Below are 20,695 nucleotides of genomic sequence, written 5' to 3' on the forward strand. Positions count from 1 at the left end.
CTGAAACAAAAAGAAAACCTAGATCCATTGGGGAATCTAGAGACTGATGAGACCATATAGCAAATGCCAGAAAAGAGCCACTATCTCCAAGTTGCATCTCTTGTCATCTGAGACCTATGAAAGTCACTGCAGACACTGCCCAGAGTCCAGAGACACACAGATGGTGGCTGTCAGGAGGTGACTTACACTGCAGATGACAGCATTTAACAAAGCAAAGAGGATTAGATATTTAGACAATAGCCAGGAAGCCCTGCTTTAGCTGACTGACTATAAATTTAAAGGAACAGCTTATTATTTATGGCAATCTGACGAAAGGGAAGGAAAGTAGAGTAAATCTTCACTGGTCAACTTCACCCAGTGCTCCAAGACTAAGTCAAAATTCCCATGGACTTCAAAGGGACAAATGCTCAAACCACAGACGTACCATTGCTGACCTTCTCAGAATGACTCTCTAGCTATATCATATGCCCTTCACTGCCACACCAACTGATTCTACTCTCAGAATGTTTTATTCGTATGAAGATTCCTTTTGTTTCCCTATTTTAATCACAAATAGACATTGATGTTATTTGCTCGGAAATAAAAGGACAGAGACTGAGATCTGAAGAGCGGGCCCACTAAGAGAGGCATTTTTACAGTGGGGACTGGCTACTAACGCAGACCCAAGTTATTTAGTAAAATGCTAAAGTGGCCATTCATTCAAACTGCCATCTCTCATCAGGAGCCATCTTTAATGCAGTATTGTCAGGCATTGTCATAAATACCACCGCCTAGAAGTTTCGGTGTTCATAGCATGAGGATCATGTTCCCACCCAAGTGCAGCAGTATCCGTACCGTCCCCACACAGTGTTTATTAAGGGTCTCCCAGTAAACATGCCACGGCGGAAGGCAGGATCTCTACAACAAGCATGATAGGTTTTAAGTGAAAAAGTTTAAAGCACCCCAAAAATGTGCTTTAAACGTGGGACCAATGCCATATAATGAGTTACCATTTTTTCACAGGGTACGTCTTCTGGTGGATGAGGGCTACGGAGATCGAATTCTGATGGCACATGACATACACACAAAGCACCGGCTGATGAAATACGGAGGTCACGGCTATTCTCACATACTCACCAACGTTGTCCCTAAAATGTTGCTTAGAGGTATGGCTGAGAATGCACTTGATAAGATACTGATAGACAACCCTCGGCGATGGCTAACTTTCAAGTAGGATGGTTCCCAATTCACACCTTGAACATAAAGCTTACAGAGAACATTCAGTGATTCCAAACCCGGTGTGAGGTATTAATTAATCAGAGCTACATAGGAGTACTGATGGGTCATTTCCTTTTTATAAGAATTGGAAGCATTTTGCCTTCCCAGAAACTGGCTCTCACGTCTGCACCTTTGGGGAGCCATTGTGCCTCGTGCAGCCCTACTGCTTGGCTTTAGCAAAATAAACACAGAAGTGCCAACTTCCAAACAATGACTTACAGTTTGAATTCCTTTAGTGAAGTTTTGTTTTGTTTTCTTAATTTATCAGCTGCCCTACTTGAGAATTTAAAATGTTTTTAGTTAAATCACCCTCTTCTGGAGCAGTCCAATGTTTCTTGTAATATTGATGATCCAACTAATTATCCTGCTGTTCTTTAATTAATGCTTAATGAATGATATGGCACTTTAAAATAGCTTCTTCAGCAAGGGAAGTTGAATTCTGAGATTTTTTCCAATAGATACTGTGAGACAATTACCAATTTACAATGGTAAAAATATTGTGGAAGGTTAATTATGTGCTGTCCACCTATCTATATATATTTATAATAAATCAATTGTGTTGCCTATGGCTTTCTGGCATACAGTTTTGCTATAAATTTTGTTATGTTTTGAAAAATTTGTATAAGGGGGCATGAAGTCATAAAATAATATTGAATTATAAAAATTCAATCATAAAAGTCAGAATATATTACATAATATAGTTTAATGAATCATTACATTTATAATAACAAAGGCCACAATTTAAGTAATTAATAATGTATAATGCAAAAAAATGTTTGCCATATATATACATATATGTGTGTGTGTGTGTGTGTGTGTGTATATATATATATATATATATATATATATATATATATATATATGTATGTATGTATTTCCTTTACCTTTTCTTTGTTTTCCTTGGGCCTAAATAGAGAAAATAATGCTTATTTATCTGAAGAAAAGGTCAGGTCTACTAGAAATGACAGTCTGATTCTACAGCCTACTCTCTAAAAGGTTCCCAGCCCTGATGAATTATGTAAATAAAGCCTTTTTAAAAACTCTTAGTTGATGTGCAGTGTTTATAAATTAATCTTCTGGTTGAATCCTCAGTATGCTATCTGTTACCTAAAAAAAAAAAAGAAGAAGAAAAAGAATTCCCCAAACCCTGTTGCCAGTTCCTCTTTAATAAGTATATATTATTAAATTGAAATAAAATCCATTGCAACTCTTTTATAAGTTATCTTATATATTAGGAAGGCCAGATAGAATTAGTCATTATTCTTGAAGAGTGGGCTAAGTGTTTTAAATCATATAACCATGACAGTTACTCAGACTAAGGCATTTAAACCAAGCACACAGCACCTTCAGATGGGAACACCATGCACAACTCTTTGGGAAAGGTGAGGTTTGCTAAATAAAAGATATTTCTGTGGATCAAAGATGATCAAGTTTTCTATGTTAGAACATAAAGTACCCAAGAGGAAAGAACCAGAAGAACAAATTAATTCCTTTAAATGAAAAAAATGCAAATGTCCTTTATCAGAAAAACAAGTAGATTTTTAAATTTCTGTTTTTGAAGTCTACTTGTTAATGAGCCTTCAAAGGCAGCCGAGAGGGGAACAGATTTTTCATTGTAACAGTGGGAGTCGTCTGATAGTTAGGATCTATCAACACGCATTGTTGATCTTTTTCTTAGTTTTAAAGAGATGGCTTTTGGCAGTGTGTTTCAAATAGAGAGAAAGGATTTGCACCACTTTCGAAATCTACTTTACTGTCAGCTTCAATCCACCTGAGAAAAAAAAAATTGATAATTCAAATGCATATAGTTCATAAACACTACAAAGGAGAGCCACTTTGTTTCAACAATCCTAATGTTAACAGTCTGCCACAGAACGCAGGGGAAAGTATTGATTGGCAGGGGACAATAGAGCAGCCATAGGCTTAATTTACAGACATGTGATGCATAGGACCTCATACAATTCAGTTTTCTGGGTAACTCTTAAAACAGAAGTCATTTAAATTATTTTGCTTTTCCATATATTTTTGTCATCGAAAATATATTTCCCTCCAAAATAAGTAAGATAATTTATATGTTTGTGTGTGTGTGCATACAATATATTTTTTTAATTAAAAATTTGAGGTTATACCAGCCACTGTGCCTATGGTCTAAAGCCATAGATACATATATTTGTCTATATGTGTGTGTGTGTGTGTACATATGTAGATACATACACACACGTATGTGGCAGGTATTTCTATAAAATATATACACTCTGTTGTTATACCGGTTATATGTGAAATTGTTCTCTTTGAAATAACCTCAGGCCACGACTTACAGTAACTATTTGAAGGCCTTCCTTAGCGTCCCCTTGGTGATGCATGCAGTAGCTCAAATTAAAGTTTTGTGTATTGGGTTATGAATAATCTTTTGTCCCAAAGAAGGCAAAAACCTCAGTCTGATTGAACACCGAAGAATACATTTCTCTGACTTTCCTAGTAAATCTAAACACACTCTATTGACAAAATGGACACTTAGAGGATTTTCTAATACCATACATATTACACATTTTCACACTTATAGGGTCAACCTATGATACAATTTCAATCTCTATTTTTAAAGACTATCACCAGAAAAGAGAAAAAAACTCATAAGAAAAGGAAAATGGGAAAATGACCATAGGCTTGGGAATTTGCTCAAATCCAGAAAATTCCAGGTTAAGGCTTGAAGTTGAATCATTCCCAGGTCTAGCTCTAAAGTTCACAAGAGTACAAGGCAAACAATTTCTTTGGGGACAAGCAGCATTGTTTCAATTAGACCTTCTCCTGCAGGGTGAAATCATTCCTCCCCACACTAGGAATGGGCTCCGAGAATCATAATAAGCAGGTACACTCACAAGAACCAAAGCTGACATGGGTAAGAGCAGCAGGATCACGGTACACCAAAGTATCATATATATTGAAGAAATAATTCGTGTCTTAGATTTTTCTATAAAAATTTGTTATCTATATAGGACTTCATTAACATGGACACTAACAATAAGGAGTATTTGCTTTGGCGGTAGTGGATCACACATCTGCTTATCTTGCTTTTAATATTTTTTTTTACATAATGTTTCTGAGAATACAGATGTGAGTCAGGTAGCATTTGAATCCCCCACTGAAATACATCTGAGGGGCCCCACGACTGGCATTCCCCTGGGATCCTTGATTCACTGACGTTAGCCATACGAATCCAGTGTCCAAACTCAGAACGGTAAGCTCAGTTTCTACATTATCAGTCAGCATAAATGATAAATCCAGAAAATGTGCTGTATTTGTTGTTGTTTCCTCCATGGGCTTTCCCACCATCTAATTTGATGTAGACTTCGTCCCCTGGCTCCAAATGAAGGACCACACTGTTACTGGCATAGTCGTAATTCTGATCAGCATCCTGGGCGATCGCACTAGCACGCACCTATGTGAGACAGACAAAAGTTAGAATTTGTCAAAGTGGATCTTCGAGGTTTCCTTTAGGCCGTTTACAAGCGATGTGCTGCCATAGCACAGAATTGACACAGAAATCTCCACCTTGGCCTTTGGAGCTTTATGAGGATATTTTAGCCATCATTTCAGCCACAGTATTGGAAAGGAGGAATGAAATGGAGAAAACTGTTTGTGTGTGAGAGTTATGCTAGCAGTCTTTCCTTACTACATTTAGTAAAAAATACAGGCCAATTTATTCTCTTCCTAAATCACTACTTTTTCTAAATCTTGGAATCTCAGTGTCTAATCACTTCTTGAAGTGGAAATAATACAGTAACATCTTGCATTTTAATTTATCCAAATAACAATATTGTAACCAGCTGTTGAGGAGCACAGAAATTCAGTCCAGACTTCAGCTGGTCCTCACAATTATTAGAACACTGAGGTTCACAGTAGGCGACAACTCAGAGAAATACCACTACTCTAACTCTACTATATAGGAAGAAAAAAGGAAGAAAGCCATTTGATTTGGGGCTTTCAAAATTTAATTCAAGTAAAGCCCCCTTCACCAGAAGTTTAACTCATTTAAACATCTGTGGCTATATCACCCAACTTTTCAGGGTTTTTTTTTTTTTCTATTTGTACCTTTTTATCACTTAATTATGATGTCTGCAAATAAATACATTTCAACATCTAAAATTATAAAGGAACTAAATTTCCATGATTTGAAGTCTTTCAAATTGCTAGGATTTTTGAATGATCTCATTAAATGTGTGGTTTGCTTTGAAGATGGAGCTTGCTTATGAATCTACTCTGCGATCTCATTAGTGAGTTGACAGACATTTGCAAACAGTCAAATTGCCCTATCATATCAAGTAACATGGACATTCTGTCACATCCTAACTCAAATTGGGCTTCATGTCCACTTAGCTAGATTTCAATACTGCCTTGGAAAAAAATTTTTCAATAGACAGGCTTGTATTTGATTTATTTCAGTAAAACATCTACTTTGTGGCTTGTTTCTATTCCAGTATAATGATATTTCCCTGAAAAACACAGCAAGTGATTTAGTGGTTTTGTAAACCTGCACTATATAATAATGCACGACTTGGGGTATAATATATGAGATTTTATCACTTGGTAAAATGAGGGAAATGAGACATAAGTCAAGAATTTCCATGCATGACTTTCAAAATGTAAATGATAGGTTTTCAAATTAAATTTTTATGTGATATGTTCTCACATTAATGCTGAAATGTTAAAAAAAAGAAGGCTCTTTGACACTGCTGAACTTGTAAAGTAATTTAAGTAGTATTTTAAAATTTTCTTTCTGAATCTCATATAGCAAAAGGAGAAAAGGGCCTACAGGATTTAGAATCCTTTAACACCTTGCTAACTGGCACTAGTGTGCTAACAGCAACATGCCACGCAGCTGCGCTCGGAAGCACTGGCTGAAATGGATACCTCAGCTTAGTGAGTGGTCTGTTTTGACCATTAAGTGATAGTACAGTTGAATGTCATAACATTTCCTAGGTATTAATCACAAGTTTGTAGGAGTTGAGTGCTTTGATTTATTAATTTCATCTAGTCATTAATTCCCAGGGAAAAAAATCTACAAGGAGGATAGCACTATTATGACCTGATCGTTTTTATGTGTGGATTTTTAGTGTGAGAAAAAGTAAAACACAAAATAGTAATTAGCCATATTAGTAATGTATTCATTAATTATCCATCCATAGGATACTTCTCAGCTATTATTGACAACCTGACACATTCTATCTACTGGTTTAGGCATTTACTACGTGTTCTATGGGCGCCGTGCTTTAACACTTTTCTACATATATCAAGGCATTTGGGAACCAGGAGTCACTAAAATCACGTGATTCAGAGACACTAATCTTAAAAATACTGTAATGCAATTTTTGTTTGTAGGGTAGAACCATAAACCCATGCGATTTTTACCATTTTTATTCAGTAGGGATAACCACAAAAAAGTGTGATCTCACAGACTGGAAGTTACCCTATGGTTTCACTTCCTTTGTTAAAAAAAAGCCAGTGTGATTGCTTTTTTAATGACAATGATCCTCTAAAATTCTAACTGTCCTGTACTGTGAGACTTTCCCAATTAAATAACTGCCATGGTCAAAGGTACTCTGCATGATCTCAGCATTCCTGCTCACCTGATCATACTCTAAAGGTATGAGGGCACTTAAAACTTCAAGCTCTAGTCTCTAGCTCAGTGACTTCCAACAATTCCTCCTTTAAGCCATCAAACTATTGGGAAGGTAATGCATGCACCCTGGAGGCTATTTTCAGCTTCCCAAATGTACACTGATTTTAGCATTTTCCCTGGGAATATGATGCATCCTTTCTGTAGCTCTCCATATCCATTTCCACCTAAATGTACTCTAACATCTTTTCAGGGTATAAGTTAAGTATTTAGATTCAGCTTGATCTTTAGTGCATGTTTCATGGCCTCTAAAAAGATAATTAATATGACATTTTATTGATCTCGCTAATAAATGAATATCAACCCACAACCTATTCACTGTTCCCAATATACCTTTTGTTCATTGGTGCCATAACTAATAAATTGTTAAAGCAAAAATTGGTCTTTAACTATTTTATAGTTCTAATCTTGAGCCTGTTTAAATTTTTTATCATAGTAGCTTGTTACAGTAGTATCATAATGATTTCATTCAAATAGCAATATTTTTATTCAGGTTTTCTGCTAACAGTATAGAAACAAAAATATTTTCTGTTTCTATGTAAAGCTATTTGAGTCCAATTTTTACCTTTAATATGCACGGTCATGGGCTGTCAGCAAATGGTAAGGTTAAATTTAGGTTGAGGGTTTCATTGGGAATATGAGAAGTGGGCATGTTTATGAGAATATAATGGGTTGGGTAGCTTTAGCATTATCATATTAGTGAGGGTTTATCATTAGAGACAATCTTTATGGTAACATTTGCTAATTTAATTAATTGCTACTGATGTTCTCATAATTTCATTTTCATTGTACTTCTGTGGAATCATAAACAAAAGGTTAAGTGGTTTATCAGGTTAATTTACTGGCCTTTGATGTTTCCATCTGTGATCTTGCATTAACACAAAGCATAAATAAAATGTTTCTCTTCTGGTACCGGTCCAGAGGCATTTCTCTATCCGAGAGTGAACTGCACTTTTAGTGCAATTTTCGTGTTTCTCTAACCCACTTAATCCACAGAACATGACACCAACATGGGTCTCTGAACTACTGTTTTATGAAAACAAATGAGGTCAGTTCAGAGCGGGAAACTGCCATTCTATGAAGTGATCAGACAAGAGCATAATTGAAAAGCAAGGTAAACTACTTATTCCATATTAATAAAGATATTAGAGATTTCTCATCTACAACTGTGTGCAGACCAGACTTTGCAAAATAGTTTTATTCTAGAGATAAACGTCCTTAAAAGTAATATCGTAATAACCATGTTCCAAAATAGCCCATGCTGAACTCCAAAGTGTATTGTTTGTTACTATATTTATTTTCGGAATTACTTGTTGCACACTTTTACAGAGCAGCAGGTTAATGACGCCGATGAAAAGCCTTATACACTTAAGGTCAGCTGTTTTGCCTTGTGCTTTTTTCCTCCCCCTTAAGAACGTACACGCTAGGGTGATACAAAGAAGCAGACCACACTCCAAACAATGAAATAATTTAAAAACAAAATGCACATAGAATACCTATGTGGAACGGTTTTTTTGTACAGTGTAACATCCTGGGCTCATCAGCCTAGATATCAACGTTTAAAGTAATTTAAATATCTTGTTCCCTGGTTTTTCATGTCATTGCAATTTCCAGATATTTAAAGAGGTGAGCACTTTTATACATTGGCTAGTGAAACTTGAATTTTATTCCATTTTAATGAATACCTCTAAAAACAACCTCTTCAGGATGATAGTAATTTCCAGACTTAACCTTTGAGTCAGAAGACAGCTAATTTGTAAACAAAGGGTGCCTGGCCTGGCTGTGAGGAGGAGCTGTCCGGGAACCCTTTTGGAAGGGTGACACTGTGGCTCCATATCAGCACGTGAGTCATGCCCTTTTACAGCCATTTACCTATTGCTCTGCAAACAATTCTTATTTACCTTACTATTATTTTTGTGCATGATAACTATAATAAACAGCCCTTTCAGTGCCTCCTGGTGGACATTATTTCTCTTTTTGTTCTACAGAGTCCTGACAATCCTGATGGTCCCTGAAGCAATTTACTTCTAAATTCCTTTAGAGGTGAGGGGTGGTAGGAAAGGGGAGGGATGGGATTTTTTTTTTTTTTTGGTCCTTTCTATCTCTTATACATTTAGGATATTTTTCTTTTGTTTTTGGAACAATTCTGACACTGAATTAGGTTTTTGCAAGAAACCCAGCTTCAATGATGCTTAATAGAAACCTGGGTTATAGCTAGAAAGGTCTGAATTCAGGGGGCAAGTCACCAAGTCTCACGGACTCTGTGAAATCAAAGTTGGTCATGGCAGGGGCTCAGACCGTTCACTGCACCACCTCATACACCAAGTCACAACCCAAGAACTCAGTCCGGAAGGCAGGCTGCAAGGCCTTGCCTCCAGCAACCACTGATTCAGCATGTGCGAGGGTCTAATTACACTTTCAGGCAGCTACAATTATTATTTTCCTCTTGTGACTAAGAGATAAGACACACTTTGGTTTTGCAATGACTGCGAATTTCTCAAGCCAACTGGAAAGTCGGCCCCGTATAAAATTGGAGCTACGTGGCCCTTGTGGCATCGCCAACCAGCTCAGGTCTTCCTGGTCCAGGGCTAATCTGAGACTATTTCTCAGTCAAGGACAAGGCTGCTTCCTACGTGAACTAGAAAGCTGGGGTTGGAAGGACCAACACAGAGGTGCTCTGGGGCTTTCTGGCTGTGAGGCTCATGGCCCCAGGCTGAACTAGGCTCTTGCCCTCCTTTCCACCTGCCTGTGCGTCCTAGCACTAGCTCCAGAAAGTGGGTTTGGGTTCTGTGTTAGGGAGTTTGTTTTACAGTGTAAACTCATGAATCGCAACTTTCCCTTCCGTTATCAGCACTCATCACCTCTCCCCCTTCTTCTCCTCGGCTGGAAACTAAACCGGAGTTTGTGTCGGGAACTAGACTACGCCAGAGTTTCCCGGTCTGACACACGCTGAACTTGCTCCTTCGGGACACTTCTTTCTCCCTTGGGCCCTCGTCTTTCTGCCCCGGGTTTGGGCTTGTGTCCCTGGTACGCTCATTCTGGACTCCCCCAACCCTTCCATTCCCGCCAAAGCCTGCGAGCAACGACCCTACGGCGCTGAGAATCCCACAGCCGGAGTCACTTACTGCTGCTCCCGGACTTCCCGGCACACAGGCTGTTCAGGGAACCGAGCTCCCGGCTTCCCGCCCCTCGAGGGTCACACTCAAATGCGTAAGCACCGAGCGCAGGTCCTGGGCTCGGAACCGCCCTCTCGGGGCCGCTGGGAGCCCTCTTCGGCCTGGGACCCCCAAATCCCCAGAGTGGAATAGCGTACTCCCTCACATTGCTCCAGAGAGCCCCAGCCGAAGCGCCCTTTCTCCGCGGACTCCCACCCCATTTCCGGGGTCTCCTCCCTCTCGCCTGCACCTTGCAGCACTCCTTCCCCGCCCTCCCCGCTGCTGGCCCGCACTCACCTGGTTGTTTTTGCAGAGATCAGCCCACATGCTGGTGCCGTCCCCACCGCGCATCAGGACGTGGTAGGTGAAGAAGTAGATGCCCGGGATAGAGCAGGTGAACTTGCCCGTGGTGGGATCGTAGTGGTTACCGAGGTTGGTGACTACGTCGTCGAACTTGAGCACCTCGTAGCCTTCGTGCTGCCGCTTGAGGCCAGCGTAGAAGGCGATCTTGGGCACCGTGCTGTAGGTGGCCGCGCTGATGGCCCCGGCCGCGTTCAGACCGGGCGCCCCGGGCGGACCCGGCAGGCCTTGGCGGCCGGGCTCGCCTTTCTCGCCCGGCGGGCCCACGGGGCCCGGTGGCCCAGGCTCACCTGGGGGCCCACGCGGGCCTGCCTTCCCGGGCCTGCCGGCCTCGCCTTTGGGGCCCTGGATGAAGGTGGGCAGGGACTGCATGAGGCCGCGGTCGGGCGTGGCGGCCGTGCTGGGTGCCTTGGTGCCCCCGTAGGGGTCGCAGACCATGCGGCAGGTGCCTAGCATCTCGTAGTGCGCCGACGTGCCGGCCGAGCTCACCAGCACCGGGATGAGGATGACCAGAAGCAGCACCATCACCACCCCCAGCGCCCCGGCGGCGATCAGGCGCCTCCTGCTGCCCACCAGCCGGCTCAGCGCGGGGCGATCCTCCTGTCTGCTTTTGGACAAAATTTTGAAGGTTGGGCGGGGACCTCTTCAGAGCCGAAAACAAGCCCCTGCGAACCCCAACTCCCCTGAGCGGGCGGGCGCCGGCCGCTCCTAGGCTGCTCCTGCTCCCCCCGCTGAGGCTGCGGCTGGGGAGGGAGCTCGGACGCCTAGTGACTTGAGCTGAAGTCCCGAGCTGGGGGTGGGGGCTGGGGGAGGGGTGCGCAGTGCGCCCTCTCGCCTCCTCCAAGCCCCTTCGCACCTGTGGCTGCCGACGCTCCGGGAGGGCACTCGCCACTAGGAGGGCAGAGCCAGCCGCTGCCTTTCGCTCTCGCCGGGGCCCGCTCACACTTTTATGCCACTGCCTGCGATCGACTTTTCCGTTTTTGCAGACTGCGCCAGTTCGCACCAACTTTCCCTCTGAAGTTGCCTTTTTCTGCCTCCTTCTTCTCTTCTTTCGCTCGCTCTGTTCACCCTTCCCCTGCCTTTTTTCCGTCCTCCTTTGCAACAACCACAACTCTTACAGACAGGCACCCCCAAAGACCCGCGCCGCGCGCGCTAGCTGGGGCCAGCCGCTCCCACGGTGCGCAGAGGGGCGGGCACGGTTGCTCGGCGAGGCTCGGGACTGGAGCGGAGGAGCTAAAGAGAAGCTAAAGAGCAGCTGCGGTGAGCGCCTCACCGCCGGGAGCTGAGCGAGAGAGTGACTGAACGTAGAATTCAGCCTGGGTACCACCTGCCAGCAGAAGAGGAGGCTGAAAACGCGCGCCGGAGCAATTTATAGGCACCCAAGGAACAGAGGAAGGGGAGCCGCTTTGGCATCTCATTGCAGCATCTGCTCTGCTCATCCCACTCAGGGAGAGTTTGGCATTACTCTGACAATGTGGGATTTTTTTTTTCGCTCCCCCCACCCCTTCTGCACATGGATGAACAGTGAGATTCTGAATATTCCCTTGCTAACCCAGATGATGGCAGGGCTCTCACTGGACATGGGGCGGGGGGGGGGGGGTGCGGGTGGAGACAGATGTGCGATAGCCTTCAGAACTCAAGGGTCACACCTAAGCCCCCTGTGTCACCACTGCCAGCAGCCCCAGTTGGAGGGCGGAAGAGAAGGTTGAAAGGAGTGTGGCTTGGCTGACAATATTTGTCTACAGGCTCACCCACAATCAGTGCTTCAGGTGTTTTTTTTTTTTTTTTTCAAAATGCCACTTTTGACATAACGAGGGCCCTTTAGAATTTTCCAGATGGTAGATGTGGTTTTTTTTTTAACCTCACGGTTTTGCTCACCACCCTTCTAAAATGAAATAAGTTGTTACCCAGGGAACAGTAAGGTGTGTTGAAAAGCCAAAGGACATTTCTCAATGATTTTAGATGAACATGCCCATCACATAAAGGGGGGAGGGTTGGTTCTTTTTACAAATGCTTCAAATGGTGAATGTCTACATATATACTCCACTTATGGGCTTACAATTATAGCAACCTTTCAGGAGACACAGCCATTGGACCTGACATTTAATTTACTTCAGGGTGGTAAATGTATAATATATTATCGCTTGTCAAAAGTCTTAAGATAAAGCAAGCAGCATCTACCAAGTACTGGGCAAGATCTTTTCCTAAGCTATGGAAAGGGTCTATAAGCTCCTAGCACATTTCCTGCCTGTACCCTGGGGGATGGGGAAAATAGAAAACAATGAGAAAGAAGAGCCCCATTTACTTTGGGAGAGCAGGAGAAGTAACAGCCTAGATTTATAATATTAATGGAAAGCCCTCAGAGTAGATATTAGGCAAGTTATCCCACCAATACATACATAACACACACAAGAATGGCTTGAAATAAACAAGTAGAATTGATTCATAAATTATACTTTTGCATTCAGGAGCAATGGGTGTCAATCAAACATGGGTGACATTTGCTTGTCAATACAGGGATGATGGCTGGAAAGACAGAGACTTATCACATCAGGGCAAGAATGAGAAATGAGAAGCAAGAACAAATAAGACTGCAGCAAGCGAACAAAGCAGTAACATCTGGGTGACAGTCTCGCCTGTGGGCCCCCGTGCGTGGACATCTCCTTCTCTGTTCCTTCTACCTACCCTGACCCCACCCCACTAGTTTCATTCTTCCTTTCCTTCTTTCGAAACTAAATAAGGTCAAATGAGCAGGCAGGAGGAAACAAATTCATTGATCTTTATATGAGAAATGTCAGCGGCTCCTTCAGGTCTTTCCTGGGAGAATCAACACCGTGTGTCAGGCAGTGGGGCTAAGTCTGGCCCAGGTCTCCACAGTGTCTCTCGGCTGGGCTGCTGAGATACTCCTACTGCTGGGAAACATTCCTTCCCACTTCTCAAACCTTTTACTTTTATTATTTATAAATGTGTATCTATGTCTTGGGCGTAATTATATATTTCAGAATATTCATATGAGTTACCTTATTTTCATATGTTTAAGCGGCAGACACATGGTTAAGTTCTGTCCCGGACACAATACCTATTTTCCTAACATATCATCTGGGTTGCTTTGCAAAAGTCACCTTTGTTTTGAAGGACAAAATGGCAAAAGCTGTGGTGTCAGCAATACAAAGTAGTGAGTTAGTGAAATAAACTCTTCTCTGATAACACCAAATTATCAAACTTCGTAAGACCTCTTTATTGCTAAAGAGAGTTCAGTGGGGGATAAAAAATCAGAGTTTTCTAAATGTAGAATTGTATAAACAAATCCTCATCGAAAATCTCAAGATACATGGAGTTCCTCTTTGAAGAATGCTCATCTCATAGAGAAACCCGACAAGGGTACATAAAATAGTAGAGTTGGAATGGACCCTAGAAAGCCAGTCTCCACCTGCTCACTTTGCAGACGGTGAGATGGGACACCGAGCTTGGCGCAGAGTCGGGCCCTCCAATGTGAGTACGGCATGCCTCATTTTACTGCACTTCACAGAGACCGCATTTTGTACCAACTGAAGGTTTTCAGCAATCACCAGTGAAAACATGATGACTCGCGAAGGCTTATATAATGGTTAGCATGCTTTAGCAATAAAGCAGTTTTAATGAAGGTATGTACACTGTTTTTTAGACCTAATGCTATGGCAGACTTAATAGACTACCGTATAGTATAAACATAACTTTTATATGCATTGGGAAACCATGAGATTGTTTTGACTCACTTTATTATGATACTCACTTTATTGAGGTGGCCAGAAACCAAACCCACAGTATTTCCAAGGTATGCCTGGGCACCTTCCTCCGCATGGCAGAATCAACACAGGCCAGTCCAGCCCCAGACCTACGGTGCTGGTCCCAGGAACTGAGGCTTTCATCTTTCCATTTTTTCTAATGCCAAAGCAAAGCTTGATTTTGCAAGTGAGGGTTCTAACATCTCAAAGTTCTGCTGAGATATGGAAAGGTGCCCAGTAGCCATCACTCATAGTGAAGACATTACCTCCCAGGTCACAAGGCTGACCCCAGTCTTTCAACTGCACACAGCCAAGCAGTGCACGGACAATTGGCTTTGTTTGGTGAGGTTAAAATTACTGGTATCCTTCTTTCACTCTAGAAATGTCCCACCATGTATGTACTTTGGGGGGAAATCTCTTCCTCCCCCCCAAGATTTTCAGGGATGACTGGGTAGTAGATAAATTTATGGCTGGGTGCTGCTACTTTCCACCGCTCGAATTTCTCAGGAGGTTCTCTGGAAAGTTACTCATGCTTCAGCCCTGATTCTGACAGTTTGAATAAACCATCTGATATGGCATATTACTCATCATCTTTACATGTATATAATAATAGAAAATGTGTCGATTAAAAAAAATATTTGATTTTCTTCAGTCCTCATTGGAGAACCAAATTCTCTCTCATATTCAATATTAATTTTGGAAGTAGGCCTTGGAATCTAATTTTCTTCACAGCTCTGCCTAGTCATTTCTCAAGAAAACACCAGGCCCCATATTCTCATTCCTTCTGTACCTGGGCTTTTGGGACCCTTAAATGATAAAGTCAAATACAAAGACCCAGGATCTGGGTTGGGTGACAAAGCTGTGATTGCCACCTTCCCTTCATCATTTCTGTCTCCTTTAGAGAGCTGATGAGCGGATCCTGAGGACATGACTCCCACACAGATGTGCACGGCTACCCATTAATCTTGGCCGAGCGCCCACTGGCAGCAGAGGTCTACACTGGGCTCTTCCTAGGCACCCAATTACTTAGTCACAAGAATTATTTACAAATCCAGCAGTACTTACACAGAAATAGCATTTCTTATACCAGGAAAAAGTAATTAACAAACTCAAGGGATATCTAGAGACAAATAACATAAACGGACAAATAATATAAAAATGGGACTGGCGCAGTTATTGCTCTTTAATTTCTGGGTCTCCAAATTATATTACAGAACCAACACTGCCTTTGACTAGAGAATTGTAGATTTCCAGCCAGAAATGGTTTACCTGGAGTTATGGAATCATGACATGCAGCTTTGGAATCAAATGGGTCTGAACTTGAATCCTTTAGTAGCTATGAAAATTACTTAATATCCCTGAGACTTGACTTCCTTTCCTATAAAGTGGGAATAATGCTAACGCCTGAACCGTAGGGTCACTGTGGTGATGGAGTTAAGGCACATTATTACAGTGACAACACACATGAGAGCCCAGGAGATGTCAACGTTCGTCTTCAGTGTGCTGTTGGGCAGCGGGGTAGTGTGTATGTTTATGATTTGGCTGGTATGACTAAGCCTTATTAAAGGAAGCTAAACCTAAAGGGTCAGGCTTAAGACAAAGGGCATCAAGTGGATAATAAGTATTATAGGCTTAGGCAAAACTAGAAAGAACACAAAAGTTCTCCAGGAGAGTTGCCTATGTGCGTGCTTCTATAGTATAAAGCAAGGGCACAGAAAACTGAAAACAAGGATCACTTTACCATCCTCTAAAGTAAGAAACAGTTCCATAGCAAGGCTATTTCAATTCACTGCAGGTTGACAGACACAGTTTTTGGATTCACAACCTAATAGGAAGCCTCAAAACTTGCTTTTTGTCCTCTGGAAAGTTCTCCAAGTCGACAAGTTGCAAGCCTATTTAAAAACCACTGAAGTAGTTATTCAGGAACTGTTTCTGTGGGTGACGACTTTCAACAGAAGAAACATCCCAGAGGTCTTCGAACAGCCAGTCAGCCAGAAGAGCAATCATTCTGAAGGAGACCTAAGTCACAAGCACACTCACTGGGGAATTTTCAACACAACATTCTCCACAGAAGATAGTGAGTTGGAAAAGCCAACTTGGCAGGTCTGTTGTCAGAAAATTTATCAAATAGCCAGATGGAGATGGTAACTAGCACATTACATAAGACTTGGTTACAATACATGGCTTCAAGTTGGTCTCAAATTCTTACTATACCGATCAATGGAAGGATGAAATCTCTAGTATGGGTATGATAGTAGACACTCGCTTTGCCATGGGTTCAATGTTTAGTCCTCTGACCCTACCTAGTGTAAGGGAAAGTTACAAAGAGTGAGAAGATCCGCAAGTCCTCCCAGCTGCAGTAGCCCTCCCTCATCCAAGGTTTCACTTACCTGAGGTCAACTACAGTTTGAAAATGCTAAATGGAAAATTCCAGAAATAAACAACTCAAGTTCTAAATTGCACGCCATTCTGGGTAGCACGATGAAATCTCCCACCAACCTGCTGTCCTGCCCTGGACATGAATCATCCCCTTGTCCAGAATATCCATGCTGTACGCACTCCATGATCATTAGTCACTTAGGAGCCGTCTCAGTTACCAGACTGACTGGCACAGAGTCAGAGAGCTTATGTTCAAGGCATCCTGATAGTAGCCTAATGCTACTATATGTCATAACGCCTACATCACTCACCTCACTGCATCTCATCACGTAGGCAACGTATCATCTCACATCATCACAAGAAGAAGGGTGAGTTCAGTACAATAAGATATTTTTAGAGTGATATGAACCACGTTCATATAACTTTTATGATGGTATATTGTTATCATTATTGTTTTTTATTAGTTATTGTGGTTAGTCTCTTCCTGTGCTTAATAACATAGTAACTGTAGGGTTTGGTACTATCTGTGGTTTGAGGCACCCACTGGAGGTCTGGGAATATATCCCCTGCAGATAACTGTATGGTCGCGATGATTCAGTCACACAAGGTTGGATGGGTGAATCCAAAAAACTAAAAGCAACTGCCGTTAGACTATATGGAACTTTCAGGCAGAAAATGCATCATGGAAACACAGCTGAGAAGCGGTGCAACAGACACATCAGCTGTGCCGGCAGTGATAAGGACTGTGTTAGTCTTATTGTTTTGTCTTAAAAATTTAAATCATCATGCATCTGAGAGGAGCTGTTACAGAAAGCTACTGACAGAGCCAGACCCTGACAAAGAGCAGATGATATTTCAGAATCTGGCTCTAAGGATAATAAGGCTGGAGGCGGCAGGAACGAACACCACGTGAAGGCGCACTCTGCCCCACCCCTGTGTGAGTGTAACCATGGAGCAGCCCACCTTCAGATACAAACTGTATGTCCTGTGAATAAATGCTGTGTCCCTCGGGCTTTTGTGGGTGAACAGACATATCAGCTTTTACCTAGTACAGGCAATCTCTCAGGAATAGCCTTAAACTATGTAATTAGATATGATTTGAAACTGTAATCCTAAAAATGAATTATGGAGGTATTTTATATTTGTAATAAAGTATGGGGACAAGGGTAGGTAATGTATGTTCAATATAAGTAATTCTATATGTTAATGTTTCCCATTGAAATGGATAGCAATTCATAATTTAATTAATTACTTTATTTTGGGCTCTGGAAATTGAAAAAAGGCAGGGTTTTTTGATTTTAGTTTTCCTGTATAGCTTGAGATACCAGTGGTCATCCTTTCACTTGTCAATATCCACCAAGTATCTCTGTTTTCATTCAGGCCAGTCTAACACTCTCCAGCAGACAGGAGGATTCTGGGTGCGAGCGTCTCTACAGACGAGAATCATTCTGGCATTTCAGCCTTTCATTGCCTGCTGCTACCTTGTTGGGACCATTCCAGCAAGCCAGCAACTTCACAGGGCAGGAACAGAGCCAAACTGTTCATCATATCAGCAGTGGCCGTGTTCGGGAATTTTCAGTAAGTTTTCACACACAACAAAAATTTTTAACTATTGGCTTAGACAATTACCTTTCTATTATCCAATAGCTGCTATCATTTATTTATATTTGTGTGTGCATATTCCCAAATAACAATCTAGATAAGTCTTTCTTTCTTCCTTCCTTCCATCTTTCCTTCCTTCCTTCCTTCCTTCCTTCCTTCCTTCCTTCCTTCCTTCCTTCCTTCCTTCCTTCCTTCCTTCTTCTCTCTCCCTCTCTCTCTGATTTCTTTTACATTGTATCTTAAGAATGTGTTTGTTTTCGTGGGTGGACAGAAAGTCTAATAGCCAGATAATGAGGACCAGATAGGGGCTACCCATGGTGATTTCTCTCTGTCGAAAGTCCCAGAACATGAATTTGGCATCCTAGGGCATAGGAATCACACAGACTGCTACTTGGCCCTCTTTGCCCATTTCACCCAGGACTGAGGGTGGCATCCATATGGTCTTTTTTAAAAAGGCCTTGAACAGAAGAAAGAAAAAAAATGGAGCTAATTAAAAGGAATTTTAGAAGTGTGGTTCTCAGAGAAAAATCATGCATTAGGTCTAAACTACATAATTAACTTTTCTTTCAGAAATTCAGAATAAGCTGAGAAGGCCCTAATCTATTGTTTTATCTACTGTTTGACTGAACTAGTTAGAATGAATTCTCTGGATAAGTTGCTTCTATTATCTTCTCATTAATGTGTTCAATTTAATTCAATTTCATTTAATTTAAAACACGCAAGAAGAGAACTGGATTTGCTGTCCATTTCCTCTTCCTCCAGTCCCTCCCAATTCTAAAAGATCTCATTCGTTGGCATTTAAATCATCTTCCTTCAGCCGCTGCTCCCAGCATGTCACCACTCTGTCCAAAAACAGTAACTTCTTCACTGTCCACATGACCAGAAAGCACAATTACTTAAGTGTGGAATGCCAGGCTCTGCATAAATTGCCACAGGTCCTCTTTAACTTCCTAGCCTCAGTTTTCATAAATGATCACCTATTTACTCCATTACCCTATTATCAATGAATCATGCCTGAAACTGCATTGTCTTGTCCCATTTTGCTCTTGCCTTTCCTCTGCCCTTTCACCCTGCCTCCTTCCCCTCCTATTCTCCATACATAGCCCTCTTTCAAGCTGCCCTCTTCATCCCTCCTCCCCACAGCTCCCTGCCACCTGCGACCCCTCCCTGCCCGCCCCCCCCTCAGCCCCTGTGTGTCTTCTCTGTGCTTCCCCAACAAGAACACAGTGTGTTCCACTCTGTTTACAGCGCTCCCTTTCCCCTGCTTGGTCAGTGCCCCCTGTCCTTTCTCCCGTTACTGAGAGGGATACCTGATCTTTTCATCTTTCCCTTCCACCCCACCCACAGGCACTAAAGACATGTTTACTAGAGCTAAATACATGTTTCTTGATTTGAATTGTTGAATTGAGAATAAGCAGCATTGTTTTCAAAAGAACTTCTTAAGATGTAAGGCATCTAGATACAGTGAACCAGCCTGGACTGGAAGTTAGACATTTCCGAGGACTGAAAACTCCTTAAACTGCCCAAAATGTGAGGTTAAGACCATATTAGTATCAATTCTTCAGAAAACAAGTAAAGATGAGGACGGAGAAATAACCTGCACAAGAGCTGGAGTTCGAAATGCATTAGGGATGTCGATGTTGCACCTGCTATGTGTTTACTGTGTGGGAAGAGATGCTCAGAGACTATATTTAGGACCCATTCCAGTAGTTAAAAAATACTATCAGACTTGTTTAACCATTGCATTTTCAAAATGCCTTGCCCTGTGTGGACAGTGGGGAGCAGAAATTCACCTGTGATTGCTGCAGGGGAACGGGAGTTCTTCAGAGACGTGTGCCCTAGAGGACGGCTGTGTACACCACCCACACCATCTGCCCCAGTGGATCTCCCCTGCGGTTCTTCCCCCATTTGTTCAAGGTTCAAGGGGAAGTATTCTGCCTGTACCCTAGTTGCTCTCAAGAAACAGAGGCAATATATTTTCCTAAAATACAGAATGATCACATTAATTCTTTTAAGCTTCCCCTATTTCCAAAGAAATAGTTGCAGTTTCTGACGAGAAAGAAAAAAGACATACAAAATAGTTCCTTTAAAATAAAAATAAGAGAACGAGAGATAGGCAACTGAAAGAAAGGCTGGGGACAAGGGAGAAAGAACTGCTTCAGAAACGTTACCTCAAGGACCGGAGCTGCCTGTCGGAAATAAAAGGCTCCTGGGTTCCCTGACAGCCCAGGCAAAAGGGAAACACCGAGAAGTGCCTTTATCCCCTGACTTCGCAAGAGAAACGTATCAGCATCTAGGTTTCTGGCACAGAGTTCCTAAATCCCTGGGCCTTTCCCAGGCGATAAGAAAGATAGAGATAAAGGAAGAACGAACGTGTCAATCTTTTAGGAGAAAGAATTTCTCTGATCACAGAACTCCAAGAAGAGCTTATCACATGCAGGGTAGTGAACACTCTCATAGCTAACAGTCAAAGGCAGCTTCACAGAGAATGAAGAAAGTTTCCC

General features: G+C 42.1%; 2 protein-coding genes across 3 annotated transcripts in view; one reads left to right on the forward strand and one right to left on the reverse strand.

Annotated features, from left to right (window-relative positions):
- PTER (phosphotriesterase related) overlaps positions 1-2,060 on the forward strand; it is a 58,594-nt gene extending 56,534 nt beyond the window's left edge. Inside the window, exon 5 of one of the 2 annotated variants that reach the window (XM_045183648.3) lies at positions 1,003-2,060. In XM_045183648.3, coding sequence (XP_045039583.2) covers positions 1,003-1,213 — 211 coding nt within the window. In that variant the 3' untranslated portion in view covers positions 1,214-2,060. The remainder of the gene's footprint in view (positions 1-1,002) is intronic. The other variant, XM_045183640.3, reaches the window with a different exon arrangement.
- Positions 2,061-2,194: 134 nt separating this feature from the next.
- C1QL3 (complement C1q like 3) lies at positions 2,195-12,011 on the reverse strand. Its single transcript, XM_024575811.4, has 2 exons — positions 10,384-12,011; positions 2,195-4,693 (listed from the first exon to the last, which is right to left on the reverse strand). Exons 1-2 carry the CDS (start codon positions 10,969-10,971, stop codon positions 4,514-4,516), a joined length of 768 nt encoding a protein of 255 aa, XP_024431579.2. The 5' UTR covers positions 10,972-12,011; the 3' UTR covers positions 2,195-4,513.
- Between the last annotated feature and the right edge of the window lie 8,684 nt (positions 12,012-20,695).

The sequence above is a fragment of the Desmodus rotundus genome, chromosome 4 (genome assembly GCF_022682495.2).
Source record: "Desmodus rotundus isolate HL8 chromosome 4, HLdesRot8A.1, whole genome shotgun sequence".
Classification (NCBI taxonomy): Eukaryota; Metazoa; Chordata; class Mammalia; order Chiroptera; family Phyllostomidae; genus Desmodus; species Desmodus rotundus.

Bases quoted from the DNA above. Each gene is read 5' to 3' on its own strand.
- C1QL3 (XM_024575811.4), bottom strand. From the start codon at position 10,971: ATGGTGCTGCTTCTGGTCATCCTCATCCCGGTGCTGGTGAGCTCGGCC. The intron at 4,694-10,383 runs GTGAGTGCGGGC...TGTCTCACATAG, and splicing joins ATCTCTGCAAAAACAACCAG to GTGCGTGCTAGTGCGATCGC.